Source organism: Lichenostomus cassidix, chromosome 1Aa, assembly GCF_008360975.1.
Source record: "Lichenostomus cassidix isolate B80296 chromosome 1Aa, HeHo_3.0, whole genome shotgun sequence".
Taxonomy (NCBI): Eukaryota; Metazoa; Chordata; class Aves; order Passeriformes; family Meliphagidae; genus Lichenostomus; species Lichenostomus cassidix.
Window position 1 is genome coordinate 10,874,027 of NC_139480.1, and position 21,746 is coordinate 10,895,772.

General features: G+C 42.2%; 1 protein-coding gene across 11 annotated transcripts in view; it reads left to right on the forward strand.

Annotated features, from left to right (window-relative positions):
• Positions 1–2,410: 2,410 nt before the first annotated feature.
• The window catches only part of MAGI2 (membrane associated guanylate kinase, WW and PDZ domain containing 2), a 699,878-nt gene continuing 680,542 nt past the window's right edge, over positions 2,411–21,746 (forward strand). For all 11 annotated transcript variants that reach the window (XM_085039895.1, XM_085039928.1, XM_085039912.1 and 8 more), the window contains exon 1: positions 2,411–3,140. In XM_085039895.1, the coding sequence (XP_084896021.1) occupies positions 2,840–3,140 (301 nt within the window). In that variant the 5' untranslated portion in view covers positions 2,411–2,839. The remainder of the gene's footprint in view (positions 3,141–21,746) is intronic.

Consider the following 21,746-nt stretch of genomic DNA (forward strand, 5'->3'; position numbering starts at 1 on the left):
GGCATATTTCCACTATTACTTGACATATTTATTAAAAGATGTATTTTTGGCAGATGTCCTAGTGTTGTGTATATATTGTGGAAAACATGGAGTTATTTAGAAATTTATTTTAATTATAAGACAAATCAACAACTGCAATACTATACTAGCAGAATGACTATAAACTCTAAATCAAAAAGTGGTGAGCACTTTAGTAGAGTGGACTTTAGCAGAGAAGATGACTCAGCAAAGTAGTGATTGTGGTAAAATCTGTGAAACTGAAGGATAACAGGATGTTATGTCTTGTAATTCCTCTTCTCAGCCATTTGCCTCCTACTTCACTTCTGAACTAAAAACCAAGACAAAATGAAAGGGCAGGATTACAGAGAGACAAACCTACTGACTCTCTTGCTCTCTTTCCAAATCTTTTAGCCTATTTTTGTCCAGACCAGAGACCCTGCTCCTAGTGACAGCAGGACACTCCCGATGGTCTTTGGAAAAGGAGACCACTGCGTAACCCTTGTCCCACCAGTCACAGTACCTTCCAGTCAAAGTACCTTTCCAGCTTCCTCCCTTTGTCAGCTGTCTGTACTTATGCATCTCATATTTCCAGATATGTGGGGTCTTGGTTTTGTTTATCCTCTGAGCCCACTTTCATGAAGCCCCTCACACACAGAGTTTTGCACCTCTCACCAGGGCCCCCCAGTAAAACAGGTGAAAAGACTTGCAGAATACAGATGCCTGTAATTTCTTATTGCTTTCTTCCCCTCTGTGTGTGTCTGTTCCACCTCTGGAACACAAGTAATTTTGGGGGAAAATGAATTGAAGAACCCTGGTTTCCCACAGACTTATAGTGAGGCTGATAATGAGCTGTAATTGAAACTTTTCTCATTACCAAGGCATTTATATGGTCTCTCAACCATGTGAATCACTGTTTAATAAGAGGCAAGTTCATGTTACAGCCTTTGGGACATTTACAGGATCTTTCAGCCCTACCCAGCTGCCTGTTTTCATGAAATAACTTAATTATATTTGAGATAGATTCGGGTGAAACTGCCCAACAGCTTCAAAAGTTATTGGAGAAGTAAAGGAGACACAGCCAAGCATGATCGCATAAAAGCCTGTTTCCATAGAAACCAAGAGGAAAAACAGCAATACAATTTCTGAAAAATTTCATTGCACTCACTTTAATTGAAATTTTAAAAATATCTGAACATCTTTAAATCACATGCCATAACACAAAGTACGTTTCTCCTGTCTTATTCTATTTAGTACCCTGTCTGCAGACCCTTGCCTCCATGAATCCTGCTCTCCTATATTCTGCAGGCACAAAAACTGTGCTTCTTAAAGTCAGGAAGTTCTTCTGCCTTTATTTTGTCAACCTCCACTTCGGATGGAAACTATTTTTTTAGGGAAGGCAAGTTTCCCAGAAAGACATGGCAATTGCTACACTCCACTGCTCGCACACATGAGGCATATGACAGAACTAATTACAGGGATGGCCCACAGTAGGAGCGAGGTACAGGATCACCTGCTGAACAGTGTATCCCACTGCTGGGGCTCTAGGGAAGCTCTGCAGGTTGGAGCTTTGGTCTTTGGCCACCGAGGCTAAGTAGCAGAGCGCAACCTGTGCGAGGGCGGTGAACACCTGCTGGGTAACGGTCAGTAAATTTTATGTAAAGAACCGCCACCCCTCTCTTTGTCATACCCTCTTCAGGTGTAGCACCCACCTGAGCCATCAACTCCGGCCACAGCAGCCAGAGTTAACAACAATGCCCGCGTGCACCTCAATAAACTGTCTGAGACCTCCGAGTGGAGTGAAACCACTCTGCAAACGTCCGTAACACCGAGATCCTCGAAGCAAACAGGTATCGCTTGGTTTTGTAGCCATAGCCCGAAGTCCCACTGCCTCTGGTCCTTCCCGGCCGCGAGCAGAGCTCCTGGACTGCAGGACCCTCGTCCGCTCCGCCTCGGGACAACTCGCCCAGTCCCCGCGGGCCACCGACGGTTTAAGGCGCTGCCGGTCCCCTCACGGCTGCGGCGCGGTGCGGGGAAGGTCCGGGTCCGGCCGGAGAACGGGCGGTGAGGGGCCGGGTCCGGGTTCGGCCGGAGAGGGGGCGGCGAGGGGCCGGGTCTGGCCGGAGAAGGGCGGCGAAGGGCCGGGTCCTGCCCGAGAAGGGCGGCGAAGGGCCGGGTCCGGCCGGAGAAGGGGCAGCGAGGGGCCGGGTCTGGGTCCGGCCGGGGCAGGGCAGGGCAGGCGGCGGGGGCAGCACGGGCGTAGCGCCATAGCTCCACCGAGCGCCCCCTCCCGGCCGGGGCCGCGCTGGGGGGGCCAGGCGGGGGTCGCCGCTCTCTCTGCCTCCCGCCCGCCGGGCGCCCTCGCCCCCCCGCCCGGGCCGTTCTCCGCCTTCTGCCGGCCGTGCCAGGCAGCCTCTCTCTCGGCCTTCACTACCGGGTCAGGCGAGGCGGGAGCGGCGAAGCAGCGCCCGCCTCGCTCCGGCACCGACACCGACACCCCTCCTCCTCCTCCCCGCGCCGCGGCCGTCCCCTCCCTCGCGCTGCCTCCCTCCCTCCCTCCTCCCTCCTGCCAGTTTCTCTACAACTAGTACATCCACGCGCAGGCAGGGTCCGGCCGCCGCGGCTGCCATGGATATCAGCTAAAGCCGGGAGCAGCGGGCACAGAGGCGCTCCCCGACCCAGCTCGCAGCCCGCGGGGCCGCCGGCCGGCACAGCCGCGGCCGCTGCCGCCCGCCCCGAGCCTGCCCGGAGGAGCGCGGCTGCCCCGGGGAGGGGGCAGAGAGGGAGGGAGGGAAGAAGCACAGACTGCAGGGAGGGAGTCGGGCAGAGCATCCCCACGGCAATGTCCAAGGGCTTGAAGAAGAAAAGCCACTGGACGAGCAGAGTCCACGAGATCGTAATCGTGAGGAACCCGGAGGGACAGCTGGGCTTCGAGCTGAAGGGGGGCGCCGAGAACGGGCAGTTCCCCTACCTGGGGGAAGTGAAGCCCGGCAAGGTGGCCTATGAGGGCGGCAGCAAGTTGGTGCCGGAGGAGCTGCTGCTGGAGGTGAACGAGACCCCCGTGGCCGGGCTCACCATCAGGGATGTGCTGGCCGTGATCAAGCACTGCAAGGACCCCATCCGCCTCAAGTGCGTCAAGCAAGGTAAGGCGGGCATGAGCCCCCCTCTCTGCCCACCCCCTGGGGGCCGGGGCAGGTCTGGGGGAGCGGAGGGGGAGCAACTTTGTTGCTGCAGTTTGACTTTCCCCCTCCCCGCCGGAGCCGCCCCCTCCCCGGCGGCGGGGGGAGGATGCGAGCGGCGCTGCGCGGTACCCGCAGCCGGGCGAATTAAATGTGCGTCAGTGACAGCGCTTCGCCATGCCGGGGGGGGCCGGGCGGGGGGCGGCGGCGGCACCCCCTGCAGCCCCAGGCTCACGGGGACGGGTTCCCGCCCGACCCGCCCGACCGGCCCCGGCCCCGCTGCCCCTCCGGCTGCTGCTGCCGCTGGCGCTGCTAAGGGGGCCGGAGCGGCGGCCGGGGCCGGCTGCGGAGCGGGGCTCGCCCTTGGCTTCGCCTCGCCCCGGGCGCCCTGCCGTGGGGACAGGGGCTGCCGCCGCGCACCGGGTCCCTGGTGGCGCCCAGGGTGGCTTTAGCATCTCTTAAGTGTCATTAGCGGAAAAGTCATTCATTTGATCCCTGGTGAAAACGATCGCTAATCCCAGGGAACGGGGAGCTCAGAGCAAGTGGGAGGACAGTCAGAAAGAAACTTTTGGGAGAGAACGGTATGCTTTCGCCTCGCCTCTGTTTCTCTTATATATTTTGAAATACTACAATAGATTAATGTGTTTCCAGGAAAGTCAATAGAGAAGAGACGCCACAGATGCTGTTTACATGTTTGTTTTTGTCCTTTTTAAACTGTGCTGAGTTGAGCTCTCTGCAGCTGAACGAACGCTCGTGAGGAGGTTTCTGCTACCCCAGCAGCATTTCTGGAGCACAGGAGCTGCTCTGGAACCGAGTCTGTAGGTGCTCCTTGGCTATGGGTGGTGCAGCGGCTGTAGGCGTATCGCTAAAGTACGCATTCCAGCCGGGCAGCGAGCCCAGCCATTGAAAACTTGGGAATTTCTGCGGTGGGAAGTTTTTAGATACCATGCATCAGAGGCGCTTGTGCTCTGCAACTGTAGCCATCAGCCTGTGCTCAGAGGACACAGAGGAGAATCTCTCTGACATTGGGTATAATTTGGCAATTTTACTTCCTCTTTGTAATCGATGGTTTATTGTTTAAAGTATATAAAGTAATGTGATACTTCTAAATGCTTGAAAAATGTGCCAATTATTAGTTAATCCAGACATGACAGAGGCAGTAGAAAGAATCTGATTTCCACCCAGGCCTTCAGAATATACTTTATGATATGTTCAGTTATCTACATAAGGTCAAGCCTCTAAATACAGATATGATCTGGGATTTTTTTATTTGTCCTTATGGATAAGTTGTGCAATATGCTGTAGATCATATCTTGACAGTCAGGCTATGCAGGGAGACACAATAGTTCATGTGGTAAGTGAAGATTAAAAATGAGTGTAATGGATTCTGTCTTGGCAATACAGTGTCATCTCTGGCCACCTGAACTCCAGGAAACCTGCTCTGTACTTTCCTCTTTTTATTAATAATTTTAGTGTTACTGGTCTTACTGTGATGGGATTCAGAAAGAAGCAGGCATTGAAGTGTCAAGAAGATAAGGATAGATTGTCTGTAATCCAATTTTTTATTTTTTGTTCAGAAATCCTATAGATTCTCTACAATAAGGGAAATTTAAGGTTACTTTGAGTTGCTGTGTGAAACAGTTCCATCTCATCACTGTTTTTCTAATATTTTTCTTCAAGTCAAAGCAGCCACTAGTGATTCATTAATGTGTACACCCTTAATAAATTACCTGTCGTACATGAATTAAGGACATTAGTCAGGCTTTTAGTCTGGGAATTACTGCAGGTTTCTGCGTAAGACATAAAGGATAAATTCTGAATTCTGCCTAATTCTGTGTATCTATACCTGTATCTGTACATACCTGAGGAGTTTCAATGCAGAATGTTAACTCACTACAGTTTTGATGCAAGCTCTCAAAGCACTGGCCGCATAACTGTGTGTTTAGAAATGACAGTTCAGCATAGATTCTTGGACTGAGAAAGACTTCCTGGCTGGGATGATCTTTCATGTGTTCCAGCATCCTTTACGCCAAACAGAGAGGCCTTCTGGATCCAACTTGCCATTAAAAAAAAAAAGGTCAATGATTTGTGTGTTTTACTACCTGACTCCTCCTTCAAGTGTAAGCCAGTGTAGTCCCTGCACCCCTCGGTGACAAAGCACAGGCAGCCACTTTACAGCAATATTACTATTCGCTAACAGTGCTTTGCAGCTGCGTGTAGGAGAGAAAAGGCAATAAAATCTTTATATGTTTTTGTAACTTTTGTTCTCCTTTTAATTGTAAAGCACCTTTAGTGTGCTGGAACAAGGTTAATGACTCCATTATCATTGTTTCCGCATAATTTATCAATGATATCTCTGTCAATTAGAATAGCATGACCTTGAATGCACCATGTGACTGTAGCTGCTTCTTTGGTGCTGCCTAGGAATGAAGTCAGAGAGTGAAATGTGGAGGTAGGACATGACTATTTATAATGTGATCCTGAAGAGACTGTGAGTATTTCTCTTGTTTGAAAGTTTTGACAATTCAGCACTGAAAATTCACTTGTAGATAAAAACAGGGAATGGCTAATTCAAGAATTAGCTGTTTTGAAGTACAGACAATAAAGGTGCTTTCATGATTTTTCATTATGTTATATTTGATTAAGCAACCCCCACTCCAAAATAATTAAATACTTAATCATTTATCACATTACTAGGTGGAATACTTACGTTGAAAAGTCTGATGGAATATTGCTGTTTTATGTTGGTTAAATGTCTTGAGTTATAAAAACCCCAAACATATAATGTAGGAGTTGCTGCATATCATGAGGAGGAGTAAACTTCATGAGAAACTGGTTTGCAGTTCCATGATTCAACATGAATTCTAATAAATAGGGTTTTAATGCAGGAAATAATGTCTTCTTTTGCATGGGGAGAAAAGACTGCAAGAATTATTATTATTATTATTATTATTTAATTGTAAATGTTCACAAAGAAGTATTCCTTGGAGACTATTTCCTGTTTGGGTTTTTTTGTTAATTTTTTTTTCTGCAAGCCACTTAATGTGCTACTGTTGGCAGAATCACAGAGAGTCTCTAGAAACCCTTGGGATGAAATCTTGGCCCAGATGAAATCAAAGGCAAAGCTGTCCTTGACATCAGATAAAGAAGGCAGGGTTTCCTCTGCAAAACCCATGCTTTTTTTGAATATATACCCTTCCAATGAGGGAATTGTATGCAGCAGTTGTTAGTTGGGTGTATTGCAAAAGTGCATTCTGACCTTCTGCTCTGTTGGGCAAGGAGAAGAGCCTTATACTGCTTCTTAAAGAAATACTTCTGAATTTCAAATGTGTTTGTTTTTACATGCAGAGCAGTTTGGATTAAGTGCTGTCTTCTTCCCACACATGTACAGATGCGTAGTTGTAAAAGTAGCAGTGTGTTAAGGAAAGGCATCTTAATTTGGATAAGTAATCACATGGGGAAGAGTCATATGGGGAGCAGTGTTGCCTCCAGTTCCATTCTCTGTTCATCAGTGCTGTCTCAGATCCACAGTAATTTCCATCAGTGGGTAACACAGGTCCTTGATGTGCACAGACTCACTCCTTGAAGGGTTGCAGGAACAGCCCACCCAGTTGTACTGCATAAACCAGGATCTTTATTCTTTACATAGAGTTATAAACTTCCAGAGATATAAACTTCAGCAGAATCCCAAGGAATAGTCTGAAAACATGGATTTCACAACTCAGGAGCATTGCAACAGATTTTGTCCTGGAGCTGCTGCCTGGTGCATCTCTTTCTCAAGGAAAACGGTTTGGATATATTAAGTAAGCAGGTGATCTGACCAACTGAATAATTTAATTCATTTTTGGAAGTATTTAGTGGTATGACTATATGAAATATGAATAACACAGACACTTTATATGGACACTTTTTAATGTCTCTTATCTGACTCTAAATAGTCAGACTTCAAGCATCAACCACTAATTCTTTGGCTCCTTAAGCAGGAAAGGTATTTAGTACACATAATGTAAGGAGGAACTAAAAACCAGTTTTACTTTTCTCAGTCCAATCGTTTGCTTAATAGTAAGCATAGGCTAGAATGTTTTGCTGACTGTAGATGGACTTGGGCATATTTTCAAGTACTTTCCCAGTCAGGAAAAGGTTTGAACCCTCATTAGGATGGACACAAGAGCAGCCAAGTTTGGGCAGACTGCATCCTCCACATCCTATTCCTGCTAGCCGTGACTGTGGTTTCACAGCGAAGACTAAAAGAACAGGATGGTGCTGTCCCAGCACCCACTGATTAGTGGCTAAGGGATTTAATAGCCTTGTAGTGTTTTTTCTTAATGGATTCATCCATAAGCTTTGCAATTTAAACCTGGCTTAACTTTCTAAATTTCTTTAAAAGTCTGTGACAAGCCTTTTGACAGAGAAATACAGGAATGTTGTGGTTTTCCAAAGTTTTGCCTGCACATGTGAATACCTTGTCAGCTAGTTAAAATGTTAGTATTTTACTACAGACATTTTCATACACATATTCCTATGTATAGTTATGTTTTTCAAAAATTTCTTTAGTTATTTAAGGGCATAAATGATTCTCTTCTGCATTCATTAAAACCCTCTGTGCATACAGATAGTCTTCTGGTGATTTTTTTATTCCTGGGTATCACTATATACTATCTTCCAAGATGGGTATGTTGGATATAGTTATCTTCACAAGAAGAACAGTATTTTGCAACAGAAAGCTGCATGATTTTCCAGAACAAAAAAAAATCACAAGGATCTTGTATAAACCAGACCCAAAGAACCTGAAAACCTGCATGATCATACTTTCCTCTATGACTTTTGCATGTATAGTATTTGAAAATACGCTGTACTTCAGACCTACTCCTTTTTCCTAATTTGGGCTCCTTAGGATTTTACTAACTCCTGAAATTAAATTCAGAGGGTTTTTTTACCATTACTTTATGTTATTGTTATGCTTGTCCATCTTAATTTAAAGACCATTGAAGCTGACTTCTGACTCATGTAGCTTGTGATTTATTCTTCAGCTCCTCCAGAGAGCTTGTGATGTTTCATGTCAGGGACTCTGTGTTCACTGGCAGTAGAATTATATTCATCAGTCTTCCTTCCCTGAGAATTACAAATGTGCCATTAAAGGATGGGGCTATGACTTTGTTAGTGCATCATTTCCTTGAAGAAATTAAATAATTGAGAGTGCTCTGCTTAGTTCTGTTTAGTCACATAATGTAAAGTTAATTTCACAGTAACACTTGTCCATCTGTTGATATTGTTGACATCAAAGGAAAGTACTGATGTGAGGGGATAGAATTGTGTCTGACTTCCTTTTTGCATCCTATAACCTCACCTGCATTAATTCAGCATTTCATGAAAGATACGGATTCTGAGCTTTTGCTTTCAGTGTTCTTGATTTTCTCTTTGCTCCTTATAGACGAGGAGCTCCTTTCATGACATGAAAGATTCTGTAAATTATTGATCTACATATTTTGTGTACAAGATGTGGTGTATACCACATGGAAAATGTACTCCTTCAGAAGAGTTGTATGGGAGGAGGTGGTCATGACTGTGATTAGGAAGGGTGATGGAAAGTGCTGCAGTAGTTGTAGAAACAGATGTTTCTTTTTCTTCTCTTCCTCATGGTGCTATAAACAAAAAAAAAAGACCTTTTTTTTAAGGAGGAGTATCAAGGCAAAGGTCAAAGAGCTCAGTGATATTCCTTGACTGCTAACATTCTGGAAGTATTTTTTTTTCTTACATACATAGATATTGATAAATATAAGAATATACATATCCATTTGTATAATTTTGGGATTTTTTGAGACTGGTAGGAATTTTTATCTGTAGGTAGAGATTGTGTAAGAATTTGTATAGTACTGCTCTACAAGTATTGCTACAGTACTACTCTAGAATATTTTTCATTCAAGTTTTGGTGCAAATATATGCATGATAGTTACAACGACCCTGTTTACTCTGGTGGCCAAGCAGTGCACAGCAATGTACAGAATGGCAGAGGATTCTACAGTAGGAAATAAAATAACCATAAACTTTAGAATAGGACCGACAGGTAGGTGCAGTCTAGGGCACAGAGCTGGAAGGTATTGATTTCAGTAGCAAAGTGCCTGTCAATGGGTTTTGTTGCTGAATGCCATTGCAATGCTGGCCTTAACTGAATCCTCTAAAACCACAGGGGCTGTGATCCCAATAGGATCTCTTCAGTAGACCTAATTTGTTACAGATCAGTTTTTTTTCAACCTCACAGAAATCTATCCAGTAAGAAGGTGTTAAAGTTTTCTGGCCATTTGTTTAGCTTTCCAACAGTAGGCTGAAACTACCCAATGGAAAGTGGAATGGTGGGCAGAAGCAAGAGAAAAGAAAGATACTTAAGGGCTTCAACAAAAATTATTTTGCATTCCTAAACTGGACTAAAATCCTCATTGGTAAATGATAATCTCAAAAACAGTACTGGTGGTTTGAATGTTCTTTTAATGTTAAACTAAAATCTCTCATTTATTTAAACCTGCTATCCACAATTTGGAAGGTGAGCTGAAAGAAAGCTGTTGTTTGTGTGTATCTGCCACGCATTTATGCTTTTTACATTATTCCTGAACTCTTAGTCAGAACCTGCAGATTGCTAGAATCCAGAAAGCTTAATCAAAAGGTAGCTTGCTGTCGACACAGCACTACCAGGTGTCTTCTCATTCATACATACATTATGATTAGTAATATATGAATAATGCTGTTTTGCTTTGCTTATCAGCTTCAGACATTTCTCCTGGATGTCTTTGATTATTTCCACAATGCATGAATTTGAGATGAAGGAAAGTAAGACAAGGAACAAAATGGAGAAAGCAAATTGTGTGAAAGTCCCAGGAAAACAATTTAGAGATTATTAAAGTACAACATTACTGGTTTTAGAATTTACATGTTCTGTCATGTTCAAGAGAGATGTACAGCCCTGTGCCTTCAGCACAGGAAAAATCATCACAGGGAACATGTGCTTCCTAGGTCTGTCTTAGTTTTTTAAAGCATGTTGAAATCATAGAATCATTTAGTGTGGAAAAGACCTTTAAGGTCATTGACTCCAACTGTTAACCCAGCACTGCCAAGTCCACCATTAAACTGCATCCCTAAGTGCCAGATCTCCAGGCTTGGGTGGCTAAACCCATCCTCTGGGAAGCTTGTTTCAATGTTTGACAGTGCTTTCAAAGAGGAAATTTTTCATAACACTCAGCCTAAACCTCCCTTGTTCAATTTGAGGCCATTTCTTCTTGTCCTATTACTTGTTCCTTGGGAGAAGAGGCTGACCCCCACCTGAACACAGCCCCCTTTCAGGCAGTTGTAGAGAGTGTTGAGGTCTCCCCTGAGCCTCTTTTTCTCCAGGCTGAACAACCCCAACTCCCTCAGCCACTTCTCATCAGACTTGTGCTCCAGACTCTTCCACAGCTCTGTTGCCCTTCTCTGGACACCCTCCAGCACCTCAATGTCTGTCTCTTAGTGAGAACTGAAAACACAAGATCATTGATAAAGATATAAAGCAGGCCTGCCTCCAGTACTGAGCCCTGAGGAGCCCCAGTGGTGACTGACCATCAGTGGAATATAGCTCCATGTCCCCCACTCTCTAGGCCCAGCCATCCAGTCAGTTTTATATGCAGCAAATAGTGCACCAGTCCCAGCTATGACCACCTGGTTTCTCCAGAAGAATGCTGGTCTAAATCTGTCCCTCTAAAATACACACAACTAACTAATTTCAAAGGAAAAAATAGCATTCCTGCTTCTTCAGCTGAAAGCATGAATTACTCTTAATACGTCTATGTTTCTGTTTATTCTCATGAAAGTAGGGTGAAACAATGGTGCCACCTGAGAAGTGGGGGAGAAACACATATTTGTGTAGGATGACTTTCGTATGTGTGTGACACTCCCACAAAAAAAGAGATTTACCAGGTAGTGTTTAGTTATAGACAGAACTGCTTGCTGGGTCCCTTGCTGCTGAGGCAGCCCCTTGGCCTCCCTGCCTCTATTTCTGCATCCTTCTTCTCTGGTACCAAAATAGTCATGGTGCATGGACCTTCAGAGGTGGTACAGGACCATAAACACCAAGTCAGTACTGCCCCCTTCTTTTCAGACCTCTGACCTTAGGAAGCAAGGGCAACAGTTCAGGTATTCAACACCATGTGAAAATGGAATTAAAAAACCAAATATGTATGTGTTTTATGGTTTTCAGACAAGACAAATTGGCTGTCTGCTGCCACAGATGTAATGCCTCCTTACATTTTTGTATAACAGTCTTGTGACTCTTGAGCCATCCTTGGTTCAGACCAGTGTACTTCATAGAGGTCCCCCATATACCTTTCCTTTGCAAACCATGGAGCCCTATCTTGCTCCATGCCACCAATGTCCTTCTTTCTTGCCTGCTCCACACCTTTTGTGCTACCAAAGCACCTTCCTTCATATCTGGCATTCATCATGAACCTTTCAAGTAGTGCATCTTTCAGGTCTGGCATTAGCACCAACTAGTTTATTCTGCCAGTAAGATATTTCTACCCACTGTGCTTGACTTGACTTCAGAAAGCATGCAGAAGCTTTAATTGACAAAGAATTCTGTCATTCCATTATTCCAGATCATGCCTGTTGTAATGGGAGAAAGTGTGGTGTAACAGTCTCCTATCATTGTCCTTGGTCTGGGAGATACGTGACACAGCCTTGACAACATATGGTTGTCTCTATAGCCAGTGATGGCAGTAATTTCATTGAACTATCCAGAATTATTAAATTGTTCACAGAGTTCCCAGATTACCACAGTGGGGGCCAGAGTTTTCCTCTGGAAGTCTGTAAGGTCAGATACTGAGGACAAAATTGACATCACTCTCTCTCTGCGGAGTCATAGTGTGTTTGTTTGTTTTTAAAAACTCAGAAGAAATATTGTGTCCTCAGTATGCAGGAAAAAAAAGGAAAAAACCCTAGAAATAGATTTCATCATTATGAGGAGTGCTCATAGAGTCACTATACCTAGCAGAACAACTGGGAAATAATGGTAGAGTATAATGAGCAAAATTTTCTATGCCGTACTAGCAAGTACATTGTGTAGCTGTGTTAATGTAACATTAGTATTCCAGAGTGGAAATCTTTCCTGCAAACAGGTACAAGTCGCCTTTTATTACTTATCTATTTAATGATAGCTCTGTAACTTACATTGTCCTTGCATTTGTCAAAACGAAATGTGCAATATGATTTATTAAATTGCCCATTTTAAGGTTCTTTTTGGATTATAAAATTAAAAAAATCTTCTCCAGCTTTGTTTTCTTCATGCCAATAATGAATTAATCTGCATATTTCTGATAAAATATTGCCATTTCATAAAGCAACACCTAACCTGTCCTACGGAAGTTGAAAGGAAACAAAATTGGGGCGTCAGTATCATTCCAGGACATCTATTCCACATATAAGTTCTTATAACACACACTTTTTTTTCTACTTAGATCGAAAACTGAGCTATGGTCCTGTTTGTACCCCATATGAGTTATACTGAATAGTTTCTATCATGTTACATTCACATAGCTGGTTCTTTAACTAGTCTGAAATGGAATGGCTGTGTTAGTTTCTGTTGTTTCCTTACTAAGTCTGTCTTTGTGCTAAATCTGCATTAATAAATGTCACATAAGCCTCTTGCACGCTTCCAAAATGGTATGTTAGTATAAACAAGAATTAATCCCATTATATTTTAATTCTCTGTCCTTGGTTTTTTTTATAGGAGCAGCATTTTATATTTCCAAGTGTTGCAGAGTCCTGTTGCAAGCTTAAAAAGCTAATAGATTATGTAGGTGCTCCTGTCATGGAAATGAAATTCTTGTGAAGTGGGAAAGGGAGCAGCTGCTGAACTCTTGTATCAGAGTGATGGAGGAGGTGAACACTTCTTCAGATTAAACAATTGAGTGCTTCAGTTAGGTAAAGTGTAATTTTCCCCTGAATTCCCTGTTCAGCCACTACAGTACTCATTTGCAAAACTCTCTTTGAAGCTCAGGTCCACTGGGATGCCTATTCTGCACTTCATGATACTGGGTGGTGTGCTCTGACCCCTCTTCATTTTTTATTAAAAAAAAATAAATATATATATATAATAATTATGTAGTCATTGTTTTTATTCGTATTTCTGATTTCTCTTGCCATGTGGGTTTGTTATATCTTTCTGTTGTTTCATGCATGAAATATGAAAACTCTTGGTGAGAGAAACTGTCTTTTTGTTGTAGCAACTAGCATGACAATTTCAACTTGGGAGTCTCTCATTTCTATGGTAATGTAAGGAAATATTCACATTAAATTCAGAATCTAACATAATGACTTTCTTGGAAATAGGTGCTGGAAATATTCTGTATCATTTTAACATAGGATCTGTAACTCAAATTGATCATATTTCAGTCTTGTTGATAGAAGTTTTAAAGTGGATAAAAGTTGAGCAATATTTTTAGATTTAAGAGAAAATAGTAATTACTATTGTGGCGCCTTTACCATTGGTAGTACTGGTCTGTTGTGTCATAATCTTTCTATTATAGCTACTGCTAGTGAAGCCTATTCAAAAAATCTTTGTTATACTGTGTACAGAGAATATGTTTCCTGAAGAATTTGGTTTTTCATTTTATCTGCTTGATTACATGTAGAAGAAATTTCTGCCCTGTAAACTTCTAGAAGAATTACTGGAATTTCTGATAAGCCAGTAAAAAGAGCTTTTTCCACACTCACTCTATTTGTTCATTTTCCAGTAAAAATAGCATAAAAAATTTCAGGAAAAGAGTCCATCACAGTACTGGAGGTTCTGTTAAGAAAATAAAGTAAAATCAAGATGTTGGATTTGCTTAATTAAAATTAAAAGTCAGTAACTGAAATATCAATTAAAGGGTCTTCTGGATTCATATTTGTGTTGACTTTTTATGTTAAGTCTGTGCTACTTATGTGCTAAAATAATCTTCAGAAGAGATGAACCCTTAAAACTTAAAAATGCCACTTTTAAATATGTGTGAAATATTGTATGGGTTTGTGTACAGTTAATCTGACTTGCAGAAGTGTAACAGCTGCTTTTCCTTGATAGGGATTCATATCTGTGCCTGTGCTTTAAGGGTAGTGAAATTAGTGTTTCTGAGTGTAAAAGAGAAGCTGAAGTTTTTTGGGTTTGTTTTTTTTTTTTTTTTTCATATCTGAGAAAGCACCTCCTGCATGTGACTAGAGCAATACCAGTTCTAGAAATGTAGTAAATCCAACTGGGACCCAAATAGTGTTCTTTTGGATCAATATGAAGAAGATTTCTGGTAAGTAGAAAGCAACTTTCTCACCAATTGCTGTAGGAACAGGTTTGCAGTGAGCTGCAGAATTCCTCCTTCTGTGCATTGCTGGCCAGCTTGTGAGGAGGATGCTGCTGAGAAAGAGATTTGCAGCTGGGACAGTAAAATAGCAGTTTTTGCTTTTATCCTTTTCGACACTAATATTGCACTTGTTATTAGACTATCTGAATAGCTTCCAGATTCTAAAAATCATTTACAAAAAGAACTTATTCAGAGTCCCCCAACAGGGAGTTATCCTTGATGTCCTCAGCTACCTCTGTGAATTTCTCTGTGAGGAGGGAAGCTGAGACTATGTAAAACTTCTTTCAGTCTTTTGTCTCCTGACCTAGGTTATGAGATAGCAATTTCCCAAGGGTTCTTAAAAACCCTGAGTTTCACAATCATAATGATTATATTTTTGTCTTCTCTGTATTTTTATGGTTTTGTTATTCTTTTTTTAAAATGTTATTTAAAGCCTGTCTAGCTCTTTAGGAACAAAGAGTCTTTCTAAATATGTATGGTTTACCCATAGAAGTGGCTCTGTACTGTATTTCTCCAATGAAATTGCGTAATTTTTTTAAAAATTAAAGGAAAAAACCTAATCTCTTATAACATGAATGCTGTTATTAACCTATCGAGCCAACTGAAATGAGATCCCATGGTGACAGGTACTACGAGCTGGCAGTGAAAAACAGTCACTGCCCCAAAGGGTTTATAAAGGCTAATTAGATACAGAGGATAGGTAGGAAGAGACAGAACCGCATGGTGGTGAAATGACTTGCCAAAAATCTCAGATCAATCAATAACAGAGTGGAGAACACTGCAATGTAATTTAAAAGTCTATGCAAGCAGTACTGCGTCCATGTAAAGGCAAATAAACCATAAAAAAACCCTGTCCTGTTCAATGAGGGTTTCTATTGATTGCTCGAGTAAAAAATTTTTGTAGGTATTTATTTTATATTCCATGACAAATCCCACATAAAGCAGAAGCTTTTTTAATGACAAAGAAGCACCAGCATGCAAAGGTATCTGCAGATGAGAGAGTGTGATGGAGTGTTTTCTCCTAAAATGAAATGTATTTCAGAAATATATTGGAAGTGGTAAAGTGTAGGAAACCAAAGTAATGTACATTTATTATATTTATATATTTTAATGAGATATTTATGTTTGTTTGCAGTGCTAATTGGACAAGTACGTGCATCAGTCCCAATGTATGAGACATTTATTAAAATTCTTTTGGCCTCTTAAAGCAAGTAACTTTGACAAGTAACAAATTATAAGTAATTTGTGTGGGGCTTCTTTTGGGGTGTTTATGCCTCCACCCACCTCCTTTGTCTTTTCATTTTAAGACCATTTGGAAATAGAAGTCCTAAAAAATGTTACCATAGGCAAAGTTTGGTTTGCTGAGCGACTCATACACAGTACTAATTAAGAACGCAGTGGAAGTGTCTAACTTTTCCCAGTGGGGAACTTCAGATTGCCTTCCCTGGATTGTGGCTCCTTTCAGAGTTCTGGTGTTGCCACCTTTCCATCCAAGCTGGGGGGGTTACTGGCAGAATCTTAGATTTAGCCCAACTTGACATCTCACCAAATTAATGAGGAACTGTGGAGAAGTGAGCCTGTCCTGATGTTATGAGGACACCTGGTAATCCCAGGCCAGGCTCTGCTGTTGCTGTGTCAGTTGGGGTTACACCAAAGGTTTGCTTTGTGGCTCTGTGCTTCTTTCCCTCTGGGAAGAGCTGTTGGTGCTTCTCTTTGCTTTCACCTCCTCTTTGGCACCAGTTTCTTGTTTCTCACTGGAAACGCTTTGCTCCCACTCCCCTTGGAGAAGCTGGTACAAAGGAATGTGTTGCCTGCTCTGCTGGAGTAGGTTTCACTATCTAGAAGATCTGTGTTCTCTTTCAGTGCCCGGGGCCAGTGTGGAGTTAAAGCAGCGATCAGAGAGAGGTCAGGGTAGGATTTTGCCTTCCACAGGCAAGGCGACTTAGGTCTTGCTGAATCCACCTTTTGTTTTCAGGAGAAAGGATTTACATAACATTAAGATGACATCTAGCTTGGGGTTCTGCAGTCCTTCTTTTAATCCCCTTCTGTGTACCACAGTACTTCTAGATCCTTTAATTAAAGCTGGCACAAGCCAATGCAGCACATTCGTTGTTTTTTCTGTTGGAGCACTTGTGTTCTTTTGACCACCATGCAGTCCTCTTCAATGTGCAGCACCCATCATTACACAGTTAGTCTCATAGGACTTTGGTCCTGAAGTTGATCATGAGCACACTGTTGCTTTGTTTGTATTATTAATTCATCAGGGCTTTTTACAGGTGCAGTCATTGGTAGATCTGAGGACAAAGGAAACCATGAAAAGCTGATGTCTCCAGCTGGTGAACAAGGACAGCTGGTTCACAGTGCGTGGTGAAAGTGCTCAACAATTTTGTGCAGAAAAAATGTAATATTCTGTGTGGCCAGTATCACCAGGGAATAGGTGAAATGAGCTAGACTTTGGCTCAGGCACCAGACTTAACAGTCCATACTCCTGTAAAGCAAAGGTCCACGCAGAACTAGATGGAATAGCACTGGAATCATTCCCCTCCCTGGACCAGGTGTCCTGAATTCAGCCAGTGATCAGGCTGGTCAGGCATGCCAGGTGTCCTCATAGCAGAAGGTAAAAACACCTGTGTTTGAAGGGTGCTGGGTCATTCTCCACTCTTGAATACTGATTTTTTTTTTTCTTATTCCTGTGTTTGTGTCTCTGACTGTCCTCAGAAGGATGGGACAGCTGAAGGTGTACAGAGTGCTGGGCCCAACCACATTCCAAAATACATGACTGTGTAGTGCATAGCTGTTTGGGTGATGAGAACCTGAGCTTGCCCTCTGGGAATGGTGGGACACCATAAAGCTGTCGCTGAAGACACACTTGCAAGCAGGTGACCTGGATGGGCTCCAATCTGACTCTCAGACTGTCCTGTGGAGCAGGTCTGTACAAGAATCTCCTTGGTGTGGGACTACACTTGGGTATAAATTCCTCAATTAATATTTGAAAGATTTCTTTCTTTCACCTCCATTTTATTTTTTAAAAGCACAAAATAAAACCATATGTCAACACCTATTTTTTTTCAAGCAGAATACTTGTTTTCTGACCAGTCCTTCTCAGCTGAGTTTTATCTGTTTAACTCAAGAGCAAGTGCTTCCTGCTGCTTTGCCTGGCCACATGTTACGCACAGTGAGAAGTGTCCTACCCACTCAATCACCATTTGCAGCTTTCTAGTTGCTGTTTGAAGCCTTTCTAGTGAGAGACAACCTCATCACCTCAAGTTTATCTAAGATATGATGGATCACAGAACTAGTGTGGCATTGCTCTGAATCAAAAGTTTATGGACATGTTTATTCATGTTTTGCCTGAAAACAGTATTATGTGTCACTGCTGAGAAGTGATTTCTGATCAAATCCAGAAGCAGACAGGCCTCTGTGTGTCTATAGCCTTTTTAATTTTTTCCCCCCTCTGGCTGGTGGCTACAGATAACTGCTGTTTCTTGAAAACATCCTGCAGTTTTAGGAGTGTGAACCTGCAGAGTAAGATTTATAAAGGAGTTTTTCAGAAGGGCAGCAGAATAGAGGGGATGAAAAAGCTCCTAACAAGATGTTTCACCTAGATTGACAAGTCAAGGATCCCTCTTCACATTTTAGATTTTTTAATATATATATTTCTGTTATGAAGAGCATATCTATTGAATTTGCAGTAATTATTTTGTAAACCAAATTGTTAAATTATATTATAGTGTATAAATGACTTTACAAAGATCAGATCTTTTTTCTGACATTTTTTCCCTTTATTACCCTAACCAGCACCCTGCAAAGGCTGTGTGCTCAGCATTTAAATTGTATGTAAAATGTATCTTCAATAGTAAGTGGGATCTGCAGCAGAGAGGCTCCATCTTTAATACCTGAAGGTGTTTTACACATGTAGAGTTTTGTATAAAAACCAAAGAAATCCCTGGAGAGGAATTTTTTACAAGAGCATGTAGTGATAGGGCAAGGAGTAAAAGCTTAAAACTGAAAGTAGGTATGTTTAGATTGGAAATAAGGAAGAAATTATTTACTGTGAGCATGGTGAGGTGGAACAGGTTGCCCAGAGAAGCTGTGGATGCTCCATCCCTGGAAGTGTTCAAAGCCAGGCTGGGTGAGGCTCTGAGCAACATGGTCTAGTGAAAGGTGTCCCTGCCCATGGCAGGGCATTGGAACAAGTTGATCTTTGTTGTGATTAACAATATTACAGGTCATATAACTTTAAAATTTGGCTTTGAAGGGCTAGAAACTGCAGATTTCCCAGAGAATATAAATTGCAGGTGTTCTGTCGCTTTCAGTGTGAGGTGCACTTTTCTTACCATCTCTGAGCCAAATGGAACTACCCATGATGAGGATCCCAGCAAGTGGCCCAGCTGGAAGTGGCTGTCATCCCCAAAATGCTTCTTGAGCCTGCTGGAGCCTGCTCCTGCTTCCCCTAGAAGCAGCCTGTTTCCAGAGCCATCCTAGCACAAACAATAGCTTCTGACTGCTCCAGCCCAGGGATGGTCACAACTACTTCCACCTGGCTTTTTTCATTTGTCAGCTTTGAGAGCTACCTTCAACTCATTTTCCTTTGAAAAAAGTTCATCTGTTAACAATCAACTAGATGTCATGTTTGCTTGCAAAACACCTGCAACAACACAATTTCTGCTTTGCTTATGTCAAACAAGAGAGCCAAAAATTACATGCCCATGCTGATTTATGCTATACTGTTTGGAATTACATTGGAAATTCATGAATTTCTTGTGTCCTGCTGAACTTTGCTTTATTTTCATGTGCCAATATCAACTACTCAGGTAAATTTCATATCAGTTTTATCAAGTTCACAGTACAGCATGGAATATTTCATATTTCTCTTATAGGAGAATTGCCAATCAACTGTTTGTAGATACTGCATTTCCATGTGTTGGAGCTGTGTTTAAAAGGTTTAGAATTGAATTTTGCTTACTAAAGCTGTCTGTAAGCAATGCCTGTAATTTGTTTGTGTCTTAGAACTGTTTATGAAACCAGAAAATTTCTGATTGTTTTTCAGAGATGATTGCAAAGTATTTCTGTAATTGCTTACTATATATACATACAAAGAATAATTTGGCTGTCAAAGAAAAGTAAAGGAAGGGGGAAAAAAAGGTGGGAGTGGAAGGCACTGCTGAGTAATTCTATTCCATCTAGTTGCCTAAAATGCTACAAAGATTTGTCTGTAGTGCTGATGCTACTGCATGAGAATTTCCATCTTTTCAGATGATATAATCTTGCACAGGAGTTTTCAATTGTTTTTTAAGAAAGATAGTGTCTAATGTAAGAGCTGGGAAGTTTCACTGGGAACTGGAGATGTCCTGCCTTTGGAGCCCTGACTGTGATGTGCAGGAAGGACTGTTCTACACCTCAGCCTGGGCAGTGGAAGAGGCCTGGTGCTCTGACTGACTACAAGAGTGGAGAAGGGAGGGAGGTTGCTCTCCCCAGTGAGACGATTCCAGGCCATTGTGCTGATTGGAAACAGTGGGAGACAAAGGGAGTTGTGCTTTTAGTTGGGCACTGTGCATGGGGCAGAGCCCAGTGCCCTTGGCAGGCTCCTCTGCAATGCCTCGTGAGCCAGAATCCCCATGTCGACATCAAGTGGAAAAGTCTCAGTGGAACAGATCATTAGAGCTTTTTGTTGTCCTTCTTTGTACAATATAATTCAGATCAACAGAGGAAATGAATGTACTTAGTCTAAAAAAATTCTGTGTTCCTCCCAATTTTTATGAATGTGTATAACAAGAACCTTTGGAAAAGCTTCATGTTTAATGCATAAGCACTTAAGTTACAGTAGCATTAAGAATTTGATTTAAACCAACAGAAGCAAGAATTTCCAATAAAACTGAAAATCTGTCTTTTCATCCAAATCTTGTTAAGTGTGTTGTGTATGTAAAATACCCTCTTTTTGTGACTGTTTTAATGGACGTGCTTTTTTCATTTTGTTAGTGGGAGAGGTTCATTTTTTCTGTACCACATTAAAACAGATTCAGAGCAAATAACTGATCCTGAGTCCTTACTGGTATGTTGGAGCATGTTCAGCATCAATCAGATAAACACTCTATCACAGTTTCTGATCCTGTGATTTGATAGGAGTTATGTGCATAATTTCACTGTGTTTCAAGCATGTTGGCACTCTTAGCTCTTTTCACACTTCTACCCTGTGTTTTAAATATGTGTTTGATTATACAGCTCTAACAGTAGAACACTCAATACATCCAGAATTATAGAAATAGTTTGGAAAAGACTGCAGAAATCATTGAATCCAGCCTTTGACTGATCACCACCTTGTCTCAACTAGATCTCAGCACTCAGTGCCACATCCACTGGTTTCTTGAATACCTCTGAAGATGATGACTATGGAGTATGATGTTGTTGCTGTCAGGGAATGGTCTGGGTTGGAAGCAACCCAAGAAAGATCATCTTGTTCCAAACTCTCTGCCATAGGCAGGGTGACCTTTCACCAGACCAGACTGCTGAAATCCCCATTCAACCTGGCCTTGAACATTTCTAAGGATGGGGCATCCACAACTGTTTTGAGCAACCTGTTCCAGTGTCTCCAGTCTCCCTTTACCCTCACTGTGGAGAATTTCTTCTTACTATCTAATCTAATCCTACTCTCTTTTCTTTCAAAACCATTGCCTCTTGTCCTGTCACTACATGCCCTTTGTAGTCCTTTTCTTGCTCTCTTGTAGCCTGTTAGATCCTGAAAGGTGCTCCAAGGTCTCCCTGGAGCCTTCTTTTCTCCAGTCTGAGCAATCCCAACTGTCAGCCTGTCTTCATAAGAAGAGAGGTGCTCCAGACCTCTGATCATCTTTGTGACCCTTCTTTGGACTCACTCCAGCAGGTCCATATCTTTCTAATATTGGGTTCCCCAGAGCTGGACACAGCACTGCAGGTGTCAGGAGAGTGGAGTAAAAGGGCAGAATTACATCCCTTGACCTGCTGGTCATGCTCTTTTTGATGCTGTGTAAGACATGGTTGGCATGTTTAATGGCTTTTGGTGAATGTGGCTCCCAAAGAACTCAGTATTGATAAAGATGCTGTCTTGTGGAGTAAACCAAAATGAACAAATAGACCAAACAAACAAACAAACAAACTCCCAAATCAACAAAATCAAAATATCCAAATCCTAAGAAGAAAAGAGCGAACAGACAGGAAATTAAATTTCAAAAATAGAGCATTCGGA